At 38.5% G+C, this 24,487-nt stretch overlaps 1 protein-coding gene across 2 annotated transcripts in view; it reads left to right on the top strand.

Moving 5' to 3' along the window:
- The window catches only part of B4GALT6 (beta-1,4-galactosyltransferase 6), an 89,228-nt gene extending 76,584 nt beyond the window's left edge, over positions 1-12,644 (top strand). Inside the window, exons 5-9 of one of the 2 annotated variants that reach the window (XM_049900311.1) lie at positions 822-938; positions 5,151-5,338; positions 8,687-8,809; positions 9,092-9,193; positions 11,484-12,644. In XM_049900311.1, the coding sequence (XP_049756268.1) occupies positions 822-938; positions 5,151-5,338; positions 8,687-8,809; positions 9,092-9,193; positions 11,484-11,631 (678 nt within the window). In that variant the 3' untranslated portion in view covers positions 11,632-12,644. The remainder of the gene's footprint in view (positions 1-821; positions 939-5,150; positions 5,339-8,686; positions 8,810-9,091; positions 9,194-11,483) is intronic. The other variant, XM_049900312.1, reaches the window with a different exon arrangement.
- Positions 12,645-24,487: the final 11,843 nt, after the last annotated feature.

Here is a 24,487-nt window from a genome sequence, read left to right as displayed (position 1 = left end):
ACTTTTTTTTTTTTAAACCTAGAAGTTGCTGTTGACACGCCTCTCTTCCTCAACCCTCATATCCAGTCAATAACTAAATCCTGTTAATTTGCTTCTTACATGTTTCAAAAATTTGTGCACTTCTTTTCCTTTAAACTACCAGCACCTCTTACCTCTACTATTGCATTAATTTCCTAACTGGTTTCCCTGAGCCAGCCCTTCCAGTCTGTTCTCCATACTACATTAAAGTGGTCTTTTCAATCACCAAATCTGATTTCATTATCTTTTAGTTAACGTCTTTCAGTGACTTCCCATGGTGTTGATAGGATAAAGACCACCATGCTTAGCACGGCCTTCAGAGCCCACTTGTGCCTCCCCAGCCTCCTCTCCCATGCTGTTCCCTCTCTGCACTCAGGCAAACCCCACCTCCTCCTGCTGCCCAGAGCCTTTGCCGGGGCTGCTCCTCCTTCTGCTCAGCATTCCCTTTGCCTACTTTATTCCAACTCTTGGACCTCAGCTTGCCTTGTGCCCCTGACCCTCAGGCCACTTAGCATCCCCAGTTTTATGATCTTGGCACAATATACACTTCTTCTGTAACACTTAACACAGTGGTAATTTTACTTGTAGCTGTGCGCTCTGTAAAGTCTGTCAGCCTCACAAGACCATAAGCTGCGTGAAGGCAAGGGCCACGTCTGGGCTTTGATCACTGTTCTGTCTCTGGTGAGAAAATTCGTAAGAGTATGACTTTAAAACCATCAGAAACCTTTAAGCATCAATTTTTATCTTTACCGCTAGGGTTTGTTGGGATATTTCCTTACGTGTGTGGCTGTGTTGTTTTAAAGGTGGCTGTTCTCATCCCTTTCCGTAATCGCCATGAACATCTTCCGATTTTTTTCCTGCACCTGATTCCAGTGCTCCAGAAACAGCGGCTGGAATTTGCCTTTTATGTCATTGAACAGGTTAGAATATTTTTCAAAGTGGTAATAAGTATTTTAGACTTTACTAAACACTTAGATAAGTTTGTGTAAAAATTTCTAGCTTAAAATTAATCAAGAAATTCAAATCCTTTTTTTTTTTATTTGAGTAAAGTTACATTTTGGATTCAGTCTGTATCTTTCTTTCAGCTTTTTTTGGTAAATATAAACAACATGCCTTGGTGAAATGAGTTGTTTATCAATTATGTACAACTTGAGTATATTAGCCTTCTATATTTTAATTATATATTCTGAATGGTCAAATTATGATTTTTTATAACTGCACCACTAATACTTACTTATAAGATTAAATACTCCTTTTACTTCTAATATTACTCCTTTTTATGCTTCCATTGTTTATTCCTGAAAATCTCTGTAATATTTCATTTGATAGAGAAGTGGCTTATTTTGTACTTTGAGCTATTTGGGAGCTTTTAGACTCACGTGCACCTTCATCTGGACTGGTAACTAGAGTGTAATGCAAAGTTTTAGTTATTGTGAATTATACTGACACACCCTAGAATCATCTCAGTTATATACTCAGTGTTGAATTTTGAAAGGGAATTTCAGTTTATGGCCCATGAATTTAAGTATAGAAAGTCAGGAATAAAAACAACAGCAAAACATAGATAATTCTTGACTGAGGATTTCTTTGTACCTATGGGGTGGTTGCTGGCTAGCCTGGAAAATCAATATTGGATCAACTCCATTAGACAATCAGGAGCTCCTGAATGAGAGCCAGGTAGTAATCCTTAAATAAAGATAGTATGTAGTGAACATTTGCTATCCTGTTTCTATAGTCTTTCATTTTCAAAGTCATTGATCTTGATAGTGCAACCTTGACTGTTTTGTTACAGCCAAATGTATATATTTTGCTAGCTGTGCTGAGCCTGACACTAGTAATGAATGAAACACTAGTTTTTCGAGGATGTGACCTAACGTCAATAACTGATTAGTAAGTATGTGTCAAATAAACTGATACATAACCCATAGATTGAATAGAGGATTAAACCATGAACCTAAGAGCCCTTCCAAATGTGAGTTTCTATGGTTCTTTTAGAAGTGGAGACAATCAGGAAGAGAGTAGAATTAACAAAGTTGGCAAAGCCAGAAAAGTTCAGTCCATTTGTTTCTGAACAGATAATGTCAAAGCTGAGTTAGTCATACTTCTTTAACATAGACTATTCAAATAGGTTAGAGCGGAAATGACCCTGATTTGTTTTTTTATATTCTGTGTCTTTGTTTAAAAGCTATACCAAAACCCATTGCCATCGAGTTGATTTTGACTCAGAGCCACCCCGTAAGGACAGAGTAGAACTCCCCAGACGGTTTCCAAGGCTGTAAATCCTTATGGAAGCAGACTGCCACATTTTTCTCCTGCAGAATTGATGGGTTCCAACTGCCAACCTTTTGGTTCGCAGCTGAGCACTTTAACCACTGTACCACCAGGGCTCATTTAAAGGCTGTACTTGGTAAAAAGAACTTAATTTTCTACCTTTTTTAACCTGTGGCTAAAATGATGTTTCAGAAACCTAAAAAACGTGTGATAACACTTGGAGACTAGTTCTCCAAGCCAGTTTATACCGCTCTCATTATTGTCACCTCATACTTCCACAATAAAATGTGTGTGATACCAAAAAAAAAAAAACAGACTTACTGGTCCAATAGAGACTGGAGAAACCCCGAGAGTATAGCCCCCGGACACCTTTATAGGTCAGTAATGAAGTCATTCCTGAGGTTCACCTTTCAGTCAAGGATTAGACAGGACTGCAAAACAAAATGAGACTAATTGGGTACACCAGGCCAGGTGCAAGGACTAGAAGGTTGGAGGGGACAGAAAAGTTGGTAATGGAGAACTCAAGGTCAAGAAGGGGAGAGTGTTGACGTGTCGTGGGTTTGGCAACCAGTGTCACAAAACAATGTGTATTAGTTTTTGAACGAGAAACTAATTTGCTCTGTACACCTTTATCTAAAGTACAATTTAGAAAAAAGAAAACATTCATGTAGTTGGCACCAAAAAACAGAGAAAATAAAAAGTGCGTGATGCATATATAATTTTATATGACTATATTGACCTTTCCAATTGGTCTACATCATTCCCAACACTTGGTATAGTTGGTCATTTGTATTTTAGTCATTCTGTGGGTATGTAAGCGTCCACAGGTGGAGCAGCATATGGTTAAGCACTCAGCTGCTAACTAAAAGGTTACTGGTTTGAATCCACCCAGAGGTATGTCAGAAGAAAGGCCCAGCAATCTACTTCTGAAAGATTACAGCCATTGAAAACTCCATGCAGCACAGTTCTACTTTGACACACACGATTGCCATGAGTCAAAATCAACTTGGAGGAAACTGGTCTGTTTGTTTGTTTTAAATAATGTAAAAGCTGTTGATTTAACTGGATTCCCTGGATGATATAAACAGTTCACGTGCTCAGCTGCTAACTGAAAAGTTGGAGGTTCAAGTCTACCCAGAGGCACCTCGGAAGAAAGTCCTGGCAATCTAATTCCCAAAAATCAGCCATTGAAAACCCTGTGTAGCACAGTTCTACTGATATTTGATTTAACCAAAATTTAAGATATACAGTCTGTTCTCAGTATTCTCGAATTCCGTGTTTGTGAATTTGCCTATTTGCTGAAATTTATTTGTTAATCCCGAGGTCTATACTAACTGCTCTTACTAGGACATGCTCAAAGCAGCTCGTGGGTTCCCAGCTCAGGTCCGACGAGGCTGGTTTTGTATTTGCTGATACAGTTTTTTATGGGTACTTTATTGAACATAACTGCTTCCAGTAAGGAGACTTGACTGTAATTATAGTGCGAGAGTGGGGGGGATTGAAGGAGTGGCTGTGGTGGTTTAACTCCCAGCTACCATAGTAAGACGTCAACGGTCAATGTCTGAACTTAACAAAGCAAGGGGTACCAGAACTCTCATTACTGCGAAAGGTGTACCGGAAATACCAGAATAAACAGCTGGAAGAGCTGAAGTATGTTGCTCTCAGGGTGAAAGTGGGTTAGACAAGAAACTTATTTTTGTTATAAGAAATAAAGTATGTCCACATTTAATTAAAAAAAAATTTTTTTAAAGCCTTAAAGTAGTTCGTTAAGGCTGATGTAGATATACCGGTAACGACATTATGATTTAACTCTTTTTTTTTCCTCTCCATTTCACGGTGAAGAAAGAGATAGTAAAAAGTAAAGTGGTTTCTTTGATTACCTCAAATTAGTGCAAGACTGAGGACTAAAAAATAGTAATTTTTCCCTCTTGAGGAAGCCCTTGTGTGATGACTATGTTGTGTGTCTGATTTGCTTCTGTTGTAGTATTTTTTGTTTTGTATTTTGTATTATTTTTTAGATATAGGTAAATATTCTTTAATTTTCTTTAGATAAAAAAAAAAAATTAGATACAGAAAGAAATTTATTGCCAGTGCACTTTATTTTCGCTAGTAATAAAGGGAAATAGTTGTAATAAAGGAAGTTGGGTTCTGTTGTAATAAGTTCCAAAGTTGGGTTCTGTTGTAATAAGTTCCAATTGTTTATGTCTTTAAAAATACTTTCGGTGGAAGGAGGGAGCGGGCTGACTCATTAGGGGGAGAGTAAATGGGAGTATGTAGTAAGGTGTATATAAGCTTATACGTGACAGACTGACTTGATTTGTAAACTTCCGCTTAAAGCACAATAAAAATTATTAAAAAAAATACTTTTGGTCTTTATGATAAGCATTACTAATAAAAAATTAGACTTCCCTGGCTTTGTGATCTAAGAGAAGGGTTACTGCCTTTTGATTCACTTTCTAGGGAAAAATACAGCTTCTCTTAGTCTTGACAGCATTTGAAAAGCTTTACTAGAAAATAAAACCTATATTATTTTTAATGCTTTATTTTTTCTGTTCATAAACCATATCCTGATGTATCTGAAATAAAACAGAAATATAAATGATGTGATTATATAAATGTGATGACCTACTAATAGGTAGATAAAAACAAAGTTTTCTTATGTGTTACCAAGGTATAAAATGATGTAGTAAATAAATTTAACCAGTACATTTGAAAATCCTAAAGTAGATTATTTTGTTTGCTTGATTTGGGTGTGATTATTATTATTTAACCATGATTAATTAGTCACAAAAATATAGAAAAAAGTCAGACAACAAAGTTTCTGTACATTTCTGTTTTTCTGTCTGGTGCTCTCTCTCAAGACTGGCACACAGCCCTTTAACCGCGCAATGCTCTTCAATGTGGGCTTCAAAGAGGCCATGAAAGACAGTGCCTGGGACTGCGTGATTTTCCACGATGTGGACCATTTACCTGAAAATGACCGAAACTATTACGGATGTGGAGAAATGCCACGTCATTTTGCAGCAAAGCTGGATAAATACATGTATATGTAAGTAGCACATTAATACTCCTTATGGTGTGCAGTATACTTGCAAAATCATATTAAGATGATAACAGCATGATGCTTCTGGATCTGAGGGAGCTCAAGAGCCTGAAGAGTATCTTCTTTAACTCCAGCTCATCCTTGTAGGGGGTCAGGACCCAGAGTCACCTGTCGTCCATATCAGCACTTCCCTCCACAGAGGTTTGAGTATGGCATGGTAGAAAAGAGAGTCTGCTTTCTGTAGTCAGGCAGATGTGGCTTTAAATTTGGGTTCCCACCTTTAGCGCCACAGGACTGGTAAAGTTGCATGTATCTGAACGTTGGTTTCCTTGTTCACTGGAATAATAGAGCCTGTCCATAGGGGCTGTGGGATCATATGTACTCTGTGCCAGCACATGGTTGGTACCTAACGTGTGTTGAGGCCCTCTGCTTTCCCTGCCCTTAGTGATGGTTCAGTCCAGGGAAGAACCTCTCCTCTGCAGTGTATCTGCTTCTTCCACAACTGTGGACTCTTGACATGCCTTTAACAATAGAGAAAACCAATGTCTTAATTCTCTGTGAGATACCTGGAAATGTAAAAAGTCATTGGAGCTGTGACAGTAACTTAATCGACATTAAAGCGTACAGGCCTGATCTGGGAAAGAAATCACAATTTTCATCAGCGAATGGAAGTGGAGAGAAGAGGAAAGAGCCTGGGGCAGGGAAGATGTTGCCTGCAGCCCGGCTTTGCCTGGTGCCCACCTACAGAGTAGAAAGGCTCAAAGTCTCAATGACTTGACCAAGTGAATCAACACTAAAACATCAACGAATGCTTCTTTTGCTGGTCATTGTAATCATTAGAAAACCTTTTCTTTATTATCAGAGTACCAGAACTCAAAGCGTGAGGTTAGCTGTGGGCAGCCATCAAGGTTCAGGATCGGGTTCTTAGTGCTTCCAGAAACCTGATTTTAGTCAGTGCACTAGAGTCAAATTAGTTTCAGAGTAATTGATTTTCACTATAAAAATATAAAAATCTGTAAACAAGGGGAATCCCAGGGTGTTGCAAACGGTTAACACACTAGGCTGCTAACCAAAAGTTGGAGGTTCACGCCTACCCCGAGGTGCCTGGGAAGAAAGGCCTGGCAATCTACTTCTGAAAAATGAGCCATTGAAAAACGCTATGGAGCACAGTTCTACTCTGACACTTACGGGGCTGCCCTGACTCAGAGTTGACTTTGTGGCAACTGTTTGTTTGTTTTCCCTGTAAACCAGGGATTCTAGATTAATCGTTTTATACTTGAAGACAGTTTCTAGTGAGCAAAATATTTATGCTCATCTCGACTAATCCCAGGATTAGTGGGGTATCTTGGAAGCTTGGTTAAAAATGAGAATGTAGCTTAGGGAGAATGGAAGCAAATCCGTGCATGGACTAGACGGTGCTTTCACTAACCAAAAAAAAAAAAAACCCAAACGTGTTGCCATCAGGTCAAGTCGCTTCTGACTCATAGCGACCCTATAAGACAGAGTAGAACTGCCCCATGGGGCTTCCAGGGAGTGGCTGGTGGATTTGAACAGCTGACCTTTGGGTTAGCAGCTAAGCTCTTAGCTGCTGCACCACCAAGGCCCCAGTGCTTGCACTACAGGCATATTTTTTCCAGGCTGTAACACGAAGCCCAGCGAATCCCCCCTGCCTCACAGTGGTACCCACACTCTGGTGACTGGTGAGTAGGAAGCTCGTGCCCCCAGATTCCGTGTCTCTCTGCTCCTGGCAATGTGAAATAAATGTTACTAGACTTTGCTTACTGAGCTCCCTTTTTCTGTTTGCTAATTTATCTATTATACCTTCAGTTTGTCTAATTTTTTTTCTATTCTGTATATAATGCAATTGATTGTTTCTAGCAAAATGACAAATGAAATTAGTGTGTTTGCCAATTTATACATGTCAGTTAACACACACACGTTTATCCGTATCTACCTAACTAATGATCTCAGGTTTCTCCCAAGCCACTAGTATGGGCGAGAATAAGCCAGCTGGCCTAGGAAACAGCAGTGGCAAGAACACTAACTGGCCCTCTTGAACCGCCACCAGTATTATTACTGGAACCCTAGCTTCCCAAGTCACAGTTTAAGGGAACCTGATGAGGTCTGCTGGGACAGTATGGTTGCCTTTAGTGGCACTGTTGCTGCTGCTGTCTTGTGGTGCCTTTGGCCCACCTTAGGGACAAGACTTTCTTCTGCAACCCTAGAGTTCCATGTGAGAGCTGCTTCTCCCTGGTTCTGTGTACCACACAGGAGTCTAGCTGGCAAACAACACTTTTTCCCTTCTAGCAGCACAAAAATTAATCTGCCCCTCTTGTCTCCTAAGGCAGCTTTGTTATTGTCATGACCAGGTTTCTCCGATTTTGATTTTCGGATGCTGTGCATGGTTCTGTTCTCTCTGCTGGCCCTGTCCATTGGCCTGACCTCTGTTGAAGCTTTGAAACACCACTTCCCAGGAGCACATTCTGGGGCACAGTAATTTATTTAGGTCATCAAGTCTAGGGATGTTACCTTGACATTAGATTATTAAAAATGTACTTTAAAAACTTTACATACTTTGACAGATTCCTTGGAGTGTGAGTTTGGGAAGGGTAGAGAAAATAAAACCCAAATTTTAAAATCTAGTTATTTCTCTAAATATTGGTTCATTAAAATAAATGTATTTACAAATATCTGAGTTTTGGGAGAGTATAAATCCAAACATTATAGGAATAGGCAGCTAAATATTTCAAAATTAAGTATTATATTTGTCTTTACCAATATATATTTCTATTTTATATAATAAATAATACACTTATGACTAAATTCAATTAATTTTTAAAAAAATTTATTAGTTTAATAACATCTAACCGAAAGGTTGAAGATTTGAGTCTACCCCAGAGGTACCTTGGAAGAAAGGCCTGGTGATCTACTTCCAAACAAACCCTGTGGAGCACAGTTCTACTCTGGCACACGTGGGGTCACCATCAGTCGGAGTTGACTCGACTGCAGCTGGTTTAGTTTTAACATTGCATTCATTGACAACTATTGAGTTGACGTGAAAAGATCGTATGATTTTAAACACTGGGTTTTGAGTTTTCTAAAGTAACAATACTAAACATTAAATTTTGATTCACACAAATGTTTTGTTTGTACCAGAACACATTTAGATGTACTTATCTAAATATGTTTTCTCAGTTGTATTTTACATTTCCCAGAATATGATTTAATCAATATAATTATTAAATGGAAAATAGGGGTACATTTTACAAAGCCCATTAAAGACTGGAACTTGACTTCATATGGCAGACTGTCGTGATTTCATTTTTAGAATGCTATGTCCCTGCACTCTTTCAGCCTCCCATACAAGGAGTTCTTTGGTGGTGTGAGTGGACTGACAGCCGAACAGTTTAGGAAGATCAATGGTTTTCCTAACGCCTTCTGGGGATGGGGAGGAGAAGACGATGACCTTTGGAATAGGTATGTTGAGGTAGAAATTGCTTAATTAATAGAATTTCTGTAAAGTTCATTTCTAATAGGTAAATTATACATTTCTACTACAAGAAAAGATTCTTGGGGGTGGAAAAATTTTGAGGTTCCTAAATTTTATTTTGTGTTTCTCTTTTTCTTTAAGAGTGTCTCCTGAAATTATTAGTAGCATATACATCAGTATTTTTTGCATTTTGAAATTAAAATGTATGTAATCCATTTTTAATAAGATCTTATTTCTTTGTATTTCCATTTCCATGTATTGTATCATAGAGTTCACTATGCTGGATATAATGTAACAAGACCAGAGGGAGACTTAGGGAAATACACGTCTATTCCTCATCACCATCGTGGTGAGGTCCAGTTTTTAGGACGGTAAGTTTAATGTCATCTTCAGATGCCAAAGTCTCAAAGTTATTTAATACATTAATGGTTAAAAAATTGCATTGCATCTCAAAAATAAATCGGAATTTTTTGCAGGTATCATTTTTCTTTATAGAAAGGAAGCACTCTTTATGCTTGTTTTGAAGAGATATATGTATACAGATATGTTTGTGTATATATATACACACACACACACACATACACATACGAAAGCAGAGAATACCAGAAGGATGTTTACCTGTGTTTTATTGACTATGCAAAGGCATTCGACTGTGTGGATCATAACAAATTATGGATAACATTGTGAAGAATGGGAATTCCAGAAAGTAGTAGGACTTTTTCAGGGTGACTGCCCAAATGAGGAGGCCAATAAAAGAAAGTAAAAATAAAATCAACTATGAACCTGAGAATCAGTGCTGATAGTTAAGTTTGGAAGTGGTAGTTATTCTCGAGGAAAGGTGATAATCAGAACTCATTTCATAAAAGAAATTTTCTTAAAAAAGTAATGTACATTATTAGGTAAAAAAAAAACTGGAGATGCAGAAAATTATGTAGAGTATGATTTCTTTTGTGTAAGTTTAAATAAATGCAGGTTGTTTTTTTTAAGTTATTTTTATTAATCTTTTGCTCAGTCTACTTTCAGCTTTTTACATTTTAAGAATACAGATTCACTCAGGCCACTTCAAGTAATGGGAGCTCTTTCTGTTTTAAGGATACACATGACAATAAAGGTGATAACATAGGAATCAAAGAATAGCAATATTGTTGTGCTCATGAGGAACCTGTACATAGATCAAGAGGTAGTTGTTCAGACAGAACAAGGGGATACTGATTGGTTTAAAGTCAGGAAAGGAGTGCGTCAGGGTTGTATTCTTTCACCATACCTATTCAATCTGTATGCTGAGCAAATAACCTGAGAAGCTGGACTATATGAAGAAGAACAGGGCATCAGGATTGGAGGAAGACTCATTAACAACCTGCCTTATGCAGATGACACAACCTTCCTTGCTGAAAGTGAAGAGGACTTGAAGCACTTACTAATGAAGATCAAAGACCACAGCCTTCAGTATGGATTACACCTCAACATAAAGAAAACAAAAATCCTCACAACTGGACCAATGAGCAACATCATGATAATCAGAGAAAAGATTGAAGTTGTCAAAGATTTCATTTTACTTGGATCCACAATCAACAACCATGGAAGCAGCAGTCAAGAAATCAAAAGATGCATTGGGTAAATCTACAAAGGACCTCTTTAAAGTGTTGAAGAGCAAAGATGTCACCTTGAAGACTAAGGTGTGCCTGACCCAAGCCATGCTATTTTCAATTCATCATATACATGTGAAAGTTGGACAATGAATAAGGAAGACCAAAGAAGAATTGACGCCTCTGAATTGTGGTGTTGGTGAAGAATATTGAATATACCATGGACTGACAAAAGAACGAACAAATCTGTCTTAGAAGAAGTACAGCCAGAATGCTCCTTAGAAGGAAGGACATACTTTGGACATGTTGTGAGGAGGGATCAGTCCCTGGTGAAGGCCATCATGCTTGGCAGAGTACAGGGTCAGCAGAAAAGAGGAAGACCCTCAGTGAGGTGGATTGACTCAGTGGCTGCAACAATGAGCTCAAGCATAATAATGATTGTGAGGATGGCCCAGGACCGGGCAATGTTTCGTTCCGTTGTGCATAAGGTTGCTATGAGTTGGAACCGACTAGACGGCACCTAACAACACCACCACCATCCACCACACGTATATGTACATATATATACGGACATTAAAGGGCCTACTTAACTACTTATGTTAAGGTGTTTCCTTAGCATACAACATAACACGTTTTATTAATTAAGGGTTTTTTTTTTAAGTGTAAGTTTTTTAAGTTGTAAGAGGAGCCCTGGTGGCACAGTGGTTGAGAGCTACAGCTGCTAACCAAAAGGTCAGCAGTTTGAATCCACCAGCTGCTCGTTGGAAACCCTGTGGGGCAGTTCTACTCTGTCCTGTAGGGTCGCTATGAGTCGGAATCAACTTGATGGCAATGGGTTTGATTTTTTTTGTTTAAGTTGTAACAATGCAAAATAATTCTTTTAGATGGCATTTTAAGATTAATAAAAGTGCTAACTTAAAAGTGCTTTATAGATTTTTAATTAAGTTTGAGAACCAAAAATTGTGAAGAACTTTAAATGCTTTAATTGTAAGATGACCTTGAGCATATTTATCATCATCGACTTTTCTTTTTGGATGCATTTGTGATACTCTTCCTTTTTTCTTCTAATATTTAGGTATAAATTGCTGAGGTATTCAAAGGAACGTCAGTACATCGATGGGTTGAACAATTTAATATATACGCCAAAAATACTGGTTGATAGGTTGTATACAAATATATCTGTAAACCTCATGCCAGAATTAGCTCCAATTGAAGACTATTAAAAAAACTAGCTCTCATGGCAAGATAGACCACAGTCCTCGGTTATAAACTTGGAGTTCACTCTTAATGGAGGCAAATGAATGGATGTGTCATGGTGCCCAGTTTTCTGAGGAGAAGAGCCAGCAGGTATTAATGTTTACAGTGTGGAACAATATCCAGTCAGACTTCTTCCATTCGTCCTGTCTACTTGGAGACACACCCTCATAGCAAGCACTGCAGAAGCGAGGTGCCATTGCCTGAGATTGGAAGTAAAGAGAGCTCCCTACAAAGAGAACATTTTTATACTAAAAACTATAATTTCCTTCAAGAGAATGCTTTATTTCCGTTTAAACAGATTTTGTACATACGTGATATAAATCTGTTCAAATTGTTGAAAACTAAAATGTGTTACAGTTTTGCATGTAATTGGTTATGCCTTTAACTTTTATAGACATTTTTTATTTGCATGAGAAAAACAACATAAACTTAAGTCAGTCACTAAACAAAGGTTAACCCTTGTGTGAAATGAAGGAACTGTCAATAATTGACAGCCAACTAATACAGTAAACTGTTATACTAGTTTTGAGCTATCGACCTTCAGCCTTTTGTATAGAAATCACAGCTTTCTCAGAGTTTTAAAGGGTGAGAAGAAAGAATTTAAGCAGCTTTTCTTCCTACCAGAATTACCTATTTTTTCCTTGCTTGCTATCTCATCAGATTTTGCTAAATCACAACCATATTGTTTATGCATATTGCATGAGTACTACCAAGAAAACCTTAAAAGTTGTGATGTGACATGATATAAAGGACCTCTTGATGTTAAATGTCTTTCCTGTACCTCTGGTATAAGTGTCAGGGATTTTGTGCCTCAAAAAATGTTCCCAAGGTTGTGTGTGTTTGTACACTGTATTTTTTTTTAATTCATAGAGAACAGCACTTTTATTACTTCCAGTTCAAATGAGCCAAAAAAAAAAAAGTCTATCTTCATTAAAAAAAAAAAAAAATTTTTTTTTTTTTTTAAAGAATGAGCTATGGAAAGCCCAGTAATACTTATACAAATGAATTATAGTATTAGATTAAATGTTCTATTTTTATGAAAATAAACTCTTAGTAGATAAAAAATTTTAAGTTTAATTATCAGAATCATAGAATTTCAGGTTTGAAAGGGATTCTTTAAGGTTGGCCAATTTAATTCAAACTATATATGTGTTTTTTACTTTTGAGAAATGATATCTCGTTAATTATTAAAATTTCCTCACAGAAAGCATAATTTAATAGAATTATGTTGAAAACATAATTAGTTATTTAAATGCACTGATACTTTAATATGACATGCCTCTGAAAACAAGTTTCACTGCCCGACATCAGGTATATTACTTTATTTTTTTAATTTGGGTGGAGTTTTCCATGACAAAACCAAGCAATGCCCTTACTTTGAAAATTATCATGGTTAACCAAAGATTCTTTAAACTATCTTAAGATATTTTCACAAATTTCAAACAAAGAATTGTAGATCTGTAAAATGAGTCTTCAATGACAATGAAGAAGAATATTAATCTGTATGTGAGAGATATTTGGGTACCGTTTGCCTCATGGGTTGTTTATCTAACACAGAAAGATGGTTATTTACCTCAGGTTGTAAGTTTAATTTTGAAATTTCATTTTCTATGGCAATATTGGTAACACAAATAACCGCAAACCAAATCATAAAATAATTGAAATTCTTTTAACTTTGAGAAAACTAGTAGCTCTCTCTAGGATACTAAACAGAATTTTTCCACGTTTGTTTCTTAGAAAATTTTCCAAAATATTTATCTTTCCATTTTTGTGTGTGTACGGTACTCCAAATAATGAAAAAGCAACCCACTTGAAAAATTAAGATATTTGTCCTTAGTTTATGTACCTGTTCATTTTCTTTCTCTCATAGCCATCATACTTCTTTAATTCAATGAAATGAAAGAAAATAGATTGGGAATGTTAACATTTATTGATCACTAAAAAGGCAATACGGGAATAGGAGCATAGTTAACTCAATACTTAAATATTTTAGTGGTGGGTAAAATTAGAGCTGTTTCTGTGTCTTATTAAGGACGCATGTTTTTTTCTCTCTGTAATGTGGAGCTGCCCACGTAGGTATTTTTTTGTTTGTTTTGATATATATTTTATAGTTTCAAGAGAACTTACTTGTATCTGCCTTATTTTCTTGGATTGAGTCTGACATGCTGTGAAACCAATTCGTTAGTTTACTTTTTATTTTTTTGGTTTTTGTTTGCTTGATTTTGATCTTTTGCTTTTTAGGTAGTTTCATCCTAAGTGCAGACCTAAAGTTTATTTTTGCGTATAAACAGCAACCTTGTATTCTTCCCTAAGAGAGACAGAGCTTTGCCCAGTTATCTCCATTGTATGAAAACAAATCTATTCCATAAAAATTAACAAATATCCTAAATGCAGACTATCTTTTTTATAGTTATGTTTGGTAGATTTATTAATCAACGTGTATTGACTGCCTACTCAGTCTGTAGATAGTCTGACATACCTAGTATCAGGCAGTATGTGAGGTGTGTCCACAGAAAAAGTACTATTTTGTTTGTAAACAAATCAAGTCAAATAAGTTGAAACCTTTCTAAAATTATGAAGACATCTTCTGATAACTTATCTGTTATAATTCTTAGTCTCAAAATCAAGAAACCTTTATTAAAGGACATAGAGCTATTATAAGGTCCCTGTGGCACTACTGGAGCCCTGGTGGTACAGTGGCTAAGAGCTCTGGCTGCTAACCAAAAGGTCAGCAGTTCAGATCACTAGCCACTCCTTGGAATCCCTGTGGGCAGTTCTACTCTGTCCTTTAGGGTCTTGGAGCCCTGGTGGTATACTGGTTAAGAGTTCGGCTGCTAACCAGAAGGTCTGCAGTGTGAATCCACTAGCCACTCCTTGGAATCCCTGTGGGCAGTTCTACTCTGTCTATAGGGTTGCTATGTCAGAATCGACTCCGCGGCAACAGCTTTGGTTTTTGGTTTTATGCCACTAAAGGGAAAGTTGACATAGTGCCTTTCAACTAGAGAAAGAAGTAATGATTTATGGGCCTGTTTGTAGAAAAGAGATGAGGGAAGGTGTAGACATTTACTGTAATGTTACATCTAATTCAGTGGAGATTGTCATTTAAACCTTTGCCAAAGCCAAGGTTTATGAATATATTTTTAAATATAAATTTCTGTTTGTATTTTGTGAAAAAGTGTTCGGTGAGGAAACCTTATTTACAATATTATGTAAATTCAAAATTCTGTATTTTAAAGCTTGTGTATACTTCTTTCCCAGCCAAGATATTGATATCCATTTTAAAACAAAATGGGAAAATATCCAATATAATATTTTCCTTCTTTTGGAGGCTTCCTACAAGTAAAAGCAGATTTTGTGTCATTTTATTTGGCCTTTGCTTGTCGCTGGTGTATTTCTTTATGTACTTTTTAGATAAATACTAATACTGTAGATTTGTTGCCTTGGATTTGTAAGTATGCCAATTGAGAGACCTGAAATGGTGATAGTGTTGTTTATCAGAAAGAGGAAGTGTACTTAAGATAATTTTATTTATTAAGATGTGAAAGGCTTCTACATAAATGCACTGAAATAAATGTTAGTAATTTCTTCTACTGTCATGCTTTTTTTTTTTTTTTTTTGCTTCTCATGGAAATGTTTGTACTTTTTTATCATTGTCTTTTATGAAATATAATGTTCTAATGACTGTGTGTGTGATGTAATTATTTTCTCTCAAAAACTTTGTTTTGGTTATCTAGCGTTGCTTTGTGTGCTTTTTTGTTTATTTTGCTAAATTTCAGATGAATTCTTGGTAAGTACCTTGGTGGACACTAAGGTTGCAGCAACATCTGCTTTTTCAGTAAACCAAATCAAACCAAACCCAGTGCCATCAAGTCGATTCTGACTCATAGCGACCCTATAGGACAGGGTAGAACTGCCCCGTAGAGTTTCCAAGGAGCGCCTGGTGGATTCGAACTCCTGACCCTTTGGTTAGCAGCCGCAGCACTTAACCACCACGCCACTAGGGTTTCCTGCTTCTTCAGTAGTTTTAGTTAAATGCACATAGAGATCACCTCATAGCTTTTACCTCAAAAGAGGCACTCTAATATTTTTCATTAATACAATTAGTAATCTATTGTGTTGAAAGGAATATTTAAGAATTCACTTTGAGCCTAAATTTTCTTGCACAACTTCAGTAAACTCTGCTGGTGTGTTATTATGGTCAATTCACTTCTTATTGTTCAGGCATCAAGTAATGTTGAAGACGTTTAAGGCAGGATAGTCAAATCTCAAAAATACCTAGGTTATGTATTTTCAGTATCAGGGACTAGATTGTGAGACCTTGACATTTATCAACTTAAATTATTTGTGTAATGAATTCTAAGTATTATTATACATAATATGATCTGCAGGAACATTGTCACTTTATATCACAAAGCCAATCAGGATTATAAAATTTAGCTTAGTCTGCCCCAGTGTCCTACCTATGGTATTAGTGTGTCTTCGGATGAAACATGCTGTCTTGGTCATCCAGTGCTGCTATAACAAATACCACAAGTGGAGGGCTTTAACAAAGAGAAGTTTATTTTCTCACAGTAAAGTAGACAAAGTCCAAATTCAGGATGTCAGCTCCAGGGAAAGGCTTTCTCTCTCTGTAGACCTTCTCATCAATCTTCCGCGGGACTAGGAGCTTCTTTGTGCTGGAACCCCAGGTCCAAAGGATGCACTCTGCTCCCGGCACTGCTTTCTTGGTGGTATGAGGTCCCTCTGTCTCTCTGCTCGTTTCTCTTATATCTCAAGAGATTGCCTCAAGACACAATCCAATCTTGTAGGTTGAGTCCTACCTCACTAACACAACTGCCGCCCATCCTCCCTCATTAATATCATAGAGGCAGGATTTACTACATATGGGAAAAATCACACAATATCGGGAATCATCACTCAGCCCAATTGATACACATATTTTGGGGGGGACATAATTCAATCCATGATGCATACTAACTCAATTTAATGATCTTACATATTTTGTGCCCCATCTTTAAACCCATGGATAGAAGATCGTGGAGATATTCTAGACCAAAATTGTTTTATTTAGAGAAGGTTGTTCTTAATGTACTGCATTGCTCTTGATTTATGTGACTTCAGAAAAGAATGATTTCTCACTCAGCTATGTGTCAACATAATTGGTGGTTCTGAATCTCATTGGAAACTTAATCTCCCCAATTCCATGTGTTCTGGAACCCAGACAGGGTCAGAGCCGATCTCCCCTCAAAGAGTTTACCATCTTCTCATGTAAAACTTATACAGTGGAAAAAAAACTGAAGAATTGCAGTACAATGAGATGCTCAGTTGTGTCCTATGCAAACACCAGTTTTATATTTCACTAATATAGTGTTGGGCTAATAGAGCATCTTTGTAGGAGGAGCTTTCCCCCAGGCACAGAGTAATAGCTATAACCATTACACTTCAGAAATGAATATTCTTCTGCAATGGGGGTTAAGGTTTTGCAGTTAACTTTTAGGAGGTTTGGAGCCCTGGTGACACAGTGGGTAAGAGCTTGGCTGCTAACCAAAAGGTCAACAGTTCAAATCCACCACCAGCTCCATGGAAACCCTATGGGACAGTTCTACTCTGTCCTATAGGGTCGTTGTGAGTTAGAATCAACTCGATGGCAATGGCTTTGGTTGGTTTTGGTTTAGGAGGGTTGAATGGAACGTAATGGTTATAAGCAAAGACTGAAATCTGACTGATCTGAGTTTGAATTCAGGGACCCCTCTCACTAACTGAGAGACTTTAGTAAAGCTTTAAACCTCTGTGGTCCTCACTTTCCTGATCTCTCAATTGAGAATGGTAGTAACTCAAGGGTTGTTAAAATGACTAATCTAATCCAGCCCTAATAGAGCATTTAGTGCAGCGCCTGACATAATGACCCAAAACTTGGCTCATTTTAAGTCAGTATTCAACTTTAGATTAGCTACATTTTCTTTGTTGCAAATTGCCTTAGCTCATATTTCAAGAATGATAGCTTTTTCATTACTTCTAGTAGGAAGTAATTCTATTAGGAATTAAGTACACTATTCATGGAGCCCTGGTGGTGTAGTGGTTAAGAGCTTGGCTGCTAACTAAAAGGTTGGCAGTTTGAATCCACCAGGAGCTCTGACAATGCCAAACCTAAACCAAACCCACTTCCGATGAGTCGATTCCAACTCATAGCAACCCTATGGGTCAGAGCAGAGCTGCCCCATAGGGTTTCCAAGGCTGTAAATCTTTATGGAAGCAGACTGCCTCATCTTTCTCCCACGGAGCAGCTGGTGGGTTTGAACTGCCAACCTTTCTATTAGAAGCCAAGTGCTAATATGTGTAAACAATTAGTAAAACTGGTAAAAGTACACAATCCAAATAGGCGGTAATAGTAATGAGATAAAATGTAGCAAATAGGAATCAAGCTTCTTTTCCTCAGAACATTGTGCAATTTTAGGTAAACAACACAGAAAGCTTACGGTAGGCGTTCAGTCACTCGTAGCTTCTCTCAGTACTGCAACTGAGGAAGTGAATTGTACACCATGGACCTCAGCCCCTGTATTTTGTCTCCTACCTTGGCTTCTGTGACATTGTACCTTTGGATTTTCCTTTTTCACTCATCCTCTTCCATTTCTTTGGAAGGCTCTTCTTCCCCTGCCTTCCGTTCATCACCTCGTCTCCTCTTTCTGATCAATGCTCACTTTCTAGGACCACTTTCTAGCACCATCCAGTAAGATGTTCTGCAGTAACGGAAATGTCCTGTCTGCACTGTCCACATAGACAACGGTAGTCAGTAGCCACATGGGGCTATTAAGGACTTGAAATATGGCTAGTGCAGCCGAGAAACTAGATTCCTAATTTTGTTGAATTTTAATGTCAAATTAAATGATCATATTCTGACCAGGGTCACAATAGATGGTCCAGGATAGAATGGGGGGAAAATATAAAACAAAACTAAAATTCTTTTAAAAAGGCCCTACTAACTGGGACAGTTGAGATCAGATGATTCCCTGAGACTATCACTCTGGGACACTCTTTAAACCTTGAGGTGAAACTATTCCCTGAGATCACCTTTTAGCGAAATAGCAGAATGGCACACAAAGGGTTTTACGCGTAAGACAAAAAAATAAAAACAGTGCCCTTCTAAACCATCTGTATGAGACCAAAAGGTCAACATTTACTCTAAAGCAAAGATAAGAAGACAAGGGGCAGGGAAACTAGAGTACTGGAAATGGAACAATCAAACACAACGAGAATGTTGACACATTGGAAAAAATGTAATGTCACTGAACCATAGCTGTGGAAATTGTCAAACTTGCTGTGTAAACTTTCACCAAAAACACAATAAAATATTATTTAAAAATAAAATTAAAGGGACACATACAGCATATCCTTCCACAGCTTTAACTCCATGAATCACCTCAGGATACACGGGGAACTCCCAAGCCCTATCCCTACCTCAGAATTCTTAGCTCCTGACCCATATTATCAACTTATGGTCATCCCCACCTATTTGTTCATACCCATTAAAACCCGTTTTCATCAAGTCGATTCTGACTCATAGTGGCCCTATAGTAGGACAGAGTAGAACTGCCCCTTAGGGTTTCCAAGGAGTGGCTGGTGGATTAAAACTGTTGACCTTTTGGTTAGCAGCTGTAGCTCTTAGCTACTACGCCACCAGGGCTTAAAACTCAACATGTCCTGAACTGAATGTATCATATCCCATTTCAAAACCTGCTCTTCCTCCTGTGTTCCTATTCACTTAGTAACTCAAGGGACACATCTGCACGTCATTCTCTCCTTCACTCTGCACGGTCAATGTTAACTTCACATCTTAAATATCTCCAATCTATCTCTGGTCTTTCAATTCCATGACTCTCCAGCTCCTCCCGAATCTTGTTACTGCAAGGATGTCCCTTCTTTTAATCCCTCTTCCATATTGCCTCAAGAATTGTGTCTTAGTCTACAGTACATATTTTGCCTTTCTATTTTTTTTTTAATGCATATAAAACCCTTGGGAAACACTTCCAAACCACGCAATGTTTTCACGAGCGTCACAAAGTGCGTGGGTTCATTATTATGAACCGTTGTATTTAACTCGAATTTTTAATATAATAGGCTTTATGGCAGTCCACTCTTAGGTACGAGTTGTCTGTAAGTAGAACATTCGTAACCCAGGGACTGCCTGTACTTGCTTTCCAACGGTTATTCTGAGTTTCTTTTATTCGGTTCTCCCTCCCCCTCTGCCCCTCTTTCACCTGCTTTTCCTTCTCCTCCTCTCTTCTCTTCCACCACCACCACTGTTGTTAGAATCAGGAAAAATCATGCTGGATATTAATTTTCCTGGAGTTTGTGAAGACCTGTGAGTGCTTTTGTTGAAGCAGAATAGAGTCACTGTGGTAACCAGAACTTCCCTTCATTACACTCTTTTCCCTTGACCTTGGCATAAATGTCACTTTGCATTGGATGGTTAAACAAAGTCTTTTAACCTGTCTGGCAATTTCTGACAGCCTTATCTCTTTATTCTCCCCAATCCCAACTTTTTTGGGGAAACATTTATTAAACATCTACCATGTCTCAGGCACTGCACTGAGTGCAGGGGACCCAGGGTAAATAAGCTAGAGCTCCAGCTCCTTCCCCCCAGTAGCCCAAAGTCAAATAAGAGAGATGCTTGCCAAGCACTTCTCAAAGGGGCCAAATTCTTTTTCCTCTAAATATTTTCAAACCTACTTGGAAACCTGATTTTTAAAAAAATGGTCAAAAGTCTTGGACAAATCACATAAAAAGAAGGAGGTCGTCAGAGTTCTAGCCTTGATGGTGCAAATGGTTTGTGCTCGACTACTAACCTAAAGGTTGGTGGTTGAAATCCAACCAGCAGTGCTGTGGGAAAAAGGCCCAGCAATCTGATGCTATAAAGATTACAGCCAAGAGACAACCCTATAAGCAGTTCTACTCTGTAACACATGGGTCACCATGAGTCGGAATCCACTCAAAAGCAAAGAGGTAAGTCAGAATTCCACTATGGGCTCTGTCTGGAAGGGGCATTGCATCCTTACTAGGGGCTGGTTGTGGATGGGGGTGGAATGGGGAAAGGAGAGGGGTGTGGCTTTTTTCTTGGTGCTCTTCTGGAGACTAGACAGGTATGGTTAAAAGGGTTCTGTTCTGCAGGACTGTCCTTTTCTAGGTCCTTATACTGAAGGTGTTTTGTTTTCTTTGATCTGTGCCTATTAGCATTTCTGGATTGCAGACTTCTCTAGCACCCAGGATGGGATATTTAGGAGACAAGATAAAAACCTCCACCAAACTCATTGCTGGGTTGTTCCTCGAGCCTTCTTTACTCCACCTTCCAGAGCCTTCTGGTAGGTGACATGTATTTTATTCAGGGATTTATGTTGACGGCACTGGGTATTGGAAACAGTAAAATGGAAGGTGTTTACTCCATCTTGTCAGGCTCACATGAAAAAGAAAGGTAAGAAAATGTTTTTCATTTTACTGTATCAGTGTCAATTCCTGGTTGTGATATTATATTGTATTATTATATGATAGTTTTGCTAAAGGTGCCCATTGAGGGAACCTGAGTAAAGGGTACATAGAGTCTCTCTGTATTATTTTTCACAGCTGCATGTGAGTTGAGGTTTATTCCAAAATAAACATTTTAATAAATTGCCCTATATGAAAAGATGATTGACTCCAGTCACAATGAGAGAAATACAAATTAAAATAATACTGAAGTACCAGTTCTGACCTATCAGATTGAAGAAAATCCCAAAGTTTCACAACCACTCTGTTGGTGAGGCTGTGGAGAACCAGCCACTCCCACACACTGCTGGTAGGATCCACAATGTCACCCTCCTGTGGAGGGGAATTTAGCAATATCTAATAAAGTGACCAAAGCATTAGCCCTTTGTCCCAGAAATCCTCATTTAGAAATCTATACTAAAGATACATCTCTATAAATATGAAACAACATATGTACATGTTTGTTCATGGTGGCATTGTTTAAAGTAACAAAAGATTGGAAGTACCTGGAGCTTCTATCCAGAGGGTAAGGGTTGAATAAGCTCTGGTCCTGCACGACAGAACGCTCTACAGCCATGTGAGAGAGTGAGGGTGACTTCTATGTCCTGGTATGGAGCGATTTCCAGGTTACAGTGTCCTGTGGGGGGAAAATTAGGTTCAGACCCTTTATATTGAATACTACCTTCTGTGAATAACAGAAAACCAAAACCAAACCCACTGCCATCGAGTCAATTCTGGCTCATAGTGACCCTACAGGACAGAATAGAACTGCCCCACAGGGTTTCCAAGGAGCACCTGGCGGATTCGAACTGCCGACCTTTTGGTTAGCAGCCATAGCACTTAACCACTACGCCACCAGGGTTTCTGTGAATAAAAGAAGGGGAAATAAAAATGGAAACATGTATCTGCTTCTTTCTGCAAAAGAGAGACTGACAAGATAAACCAGAAATGGATAAACATGATGGTGTACCGGTGGTCTCGGCTGTGGCGTGGAGCTGGAGGCACACATATGGGAGGAAGACTTCTTTAAGTGTACTTTTTATATAGTTATAAATTTGAACCATATGAATTTTAAAAACTATATGGAAAGTAGGACGAATGTCGTTGAATGAGTTTGTTCTTAATTAACTCATGATTAACTTTCACAAGTATAAGGAAAACTTGATTCCTATATGATCATTGTTCTCGCTTTCGTGTTTTACAGGCTTTTTTTCTTTTTTCTCCCTATTTTAACTTTGCATTTTTTTAAATATACATTTTATATTGTTAAGGTCCACTGCCCTTTAGTGGACATATCGAGGAGCCCTGGTGGGGCAAATGGTTAAGCACTCGGCTGCTAACTGAAGGGTTGACTGTTTGAAGCCACCCAGCAGCTCCTTGAGAGAAAGACCTGATGATCTGCTTCGGTAAAGACTAGATAGAGCCTAGGAAGCTATGGGGCAGTCCTACTGTGTCGTACTGGGTCACTATGAGTCGAAATCGACTTGATGACACCCAACAACGGTGGCCATGTCGGTGGATTTGGAAGCCCTGCCCATGTTCCTTTCCTAGAGAACGCCTTAACCACCTCCTTAAAGCAGAGGAGTTCTACACACCTTGTAGCTTTCCAGGCCACCACTCCCTGACCATGGAGTAGACCCTAGTCTAGAGAAAGCCCAACAATAGGCAAGTGAAAACTGATGAGATTTTTTCAGGAATTTGAAAAAACACCGATGGAGGCAGTGTACTCTGTACCGTTAAGATGAAGAACACAATATCTACCCTTTAGTGGACATATCAAGGAGTCCTGGTGGTGTAAATGGTTAAGCCCTCTGTTGGGGGGCCAAGGATACTTGGGGCAGAGTCCAGATTTTCTTCCATGTGGATAGGTGAGCAGAGAAGCTGGTTGGCAGAGAGAAAATGGAGAATACTCATATTGGAACCATACAGCCCCAGAGACAGAGAGAGCAATAGTCACATCAGGTCCTGATGGCTCTCCAGACCCAGTTCACTCCCTGTTGGGGCCCAGCTGTCTCCCCTGCCTTTGAGTTCCATGAATCATGTATGAATTCTTAAACAAATCCCTTGTCATTTCAGTTAGTTGGCCTGAGTTCATATATCTTAAATAATCCCTAATTGGAATACTCCAGTTCTCTTTTGAAAATATTTCAACTTCATTAAGATCAATTTTGTTTTCAAACCTACATACGAATGGTCTAAAGAAATCCAATCCCACTGGAGTAAGATGTCTTTGAGGATAAGAACCATTTCTTTTTCATCTTGATATGGCTCTTTTAGTAGGGGCTGGGTAAGTATTTGCTAAATGAAACTGTTATTTAGTTAAATGCACAGTCCTTCAAATGGGCAACACCTGCCCAAAAGCAAAGAGGAGAAGGGAGGGACAGGAAAACTTTATGAATGGACAGGGAGAACCCAGGGTGGAAAAGGAAAGAGGAGAGTGCTGACACATTGTAGGGACTGCAACTAATGTCACAGAACAATTTATGTACAAATTTTTGAATGAAAAACTAAGAGTTAAATTCTTTGTCAGGAGCCACTGTGGATGATTAATTAAAGATTATCATAAATATATTTTAGGAATGATGATATAAGAGGAAAAGAGAATTTGGTTTATGAAAATGAGCTTTATAAACCTCTTTGGTAATCCATGTGTTACTCCAACTGGGGTACATCTCTATGGCTCATCTACAGTAAAGTCATTGATATGTTTCCAAGGATGATAAATTATTCCGCCAACAACAAAGGGTGATAGAATGAGATGCTTTCCATGGCCTGTTACATGTTGGAACTTGAAAAAGGGTTGGGCATGACCATGACCACTGTCTAAACATCTAGAAAGAAGAGCGAATGCAACTCGTACCCTTGGGCCTGCCTCCCTTGCCCCGGCTGGATATTTGCTTTTTGTACATCTACCAGGAGTGGGGAGGCAGGATCTGGGAATCCCTTTTGGCTTGATACAATCATCATCATTACCACCACTACCACTGATTGATTATAAATTAAGTGCCACATTGCTGGGTTAGATGCTTCACGTGCATGTTATTTCTAACCCTTTCCCTCTCACCCCCATCAGAATCTGTCCCACCTGCTTCAGGGATGTCATCCAGGTTGGTAAATGGACCTCTGACAGTTTGAGCCAATGTTTTCAGAGGCGCCGGCCCAACTATAACTGCCTAGGCCTAATTAGACTTCTGTTTGTCAGTGAATGCCATCTGCCTGGGCTATGCCACAGAATCCCTGAATAATGGGAAGTGAGAGTGGGTGGAGGAGAATCCTTGATAAGCAGATCTCTGAGGACAGGGACAT

The sequence above is a fragment of the Elephas maximus genome, chromosome 11 (assembly GCF_024166365.1).
Source record: "Elephas maximus indicus isolate mEleMax1 chromosome 11, mEleMax1 primary haplotype, whole genome shotgun sequence".
Taxonomy (NCBI): domain Eukaryota; kingdom Metazoa; phylum Chordata; class Mammalia; order Proboscidea; family Elephantidae; genus Elephas; species Elephas maximus.
The sequence above is the reverse complement of the archived record's forward strand: the minus strand, read 5'-3'. Positions and strand labels throughout refer to the sequence as shown.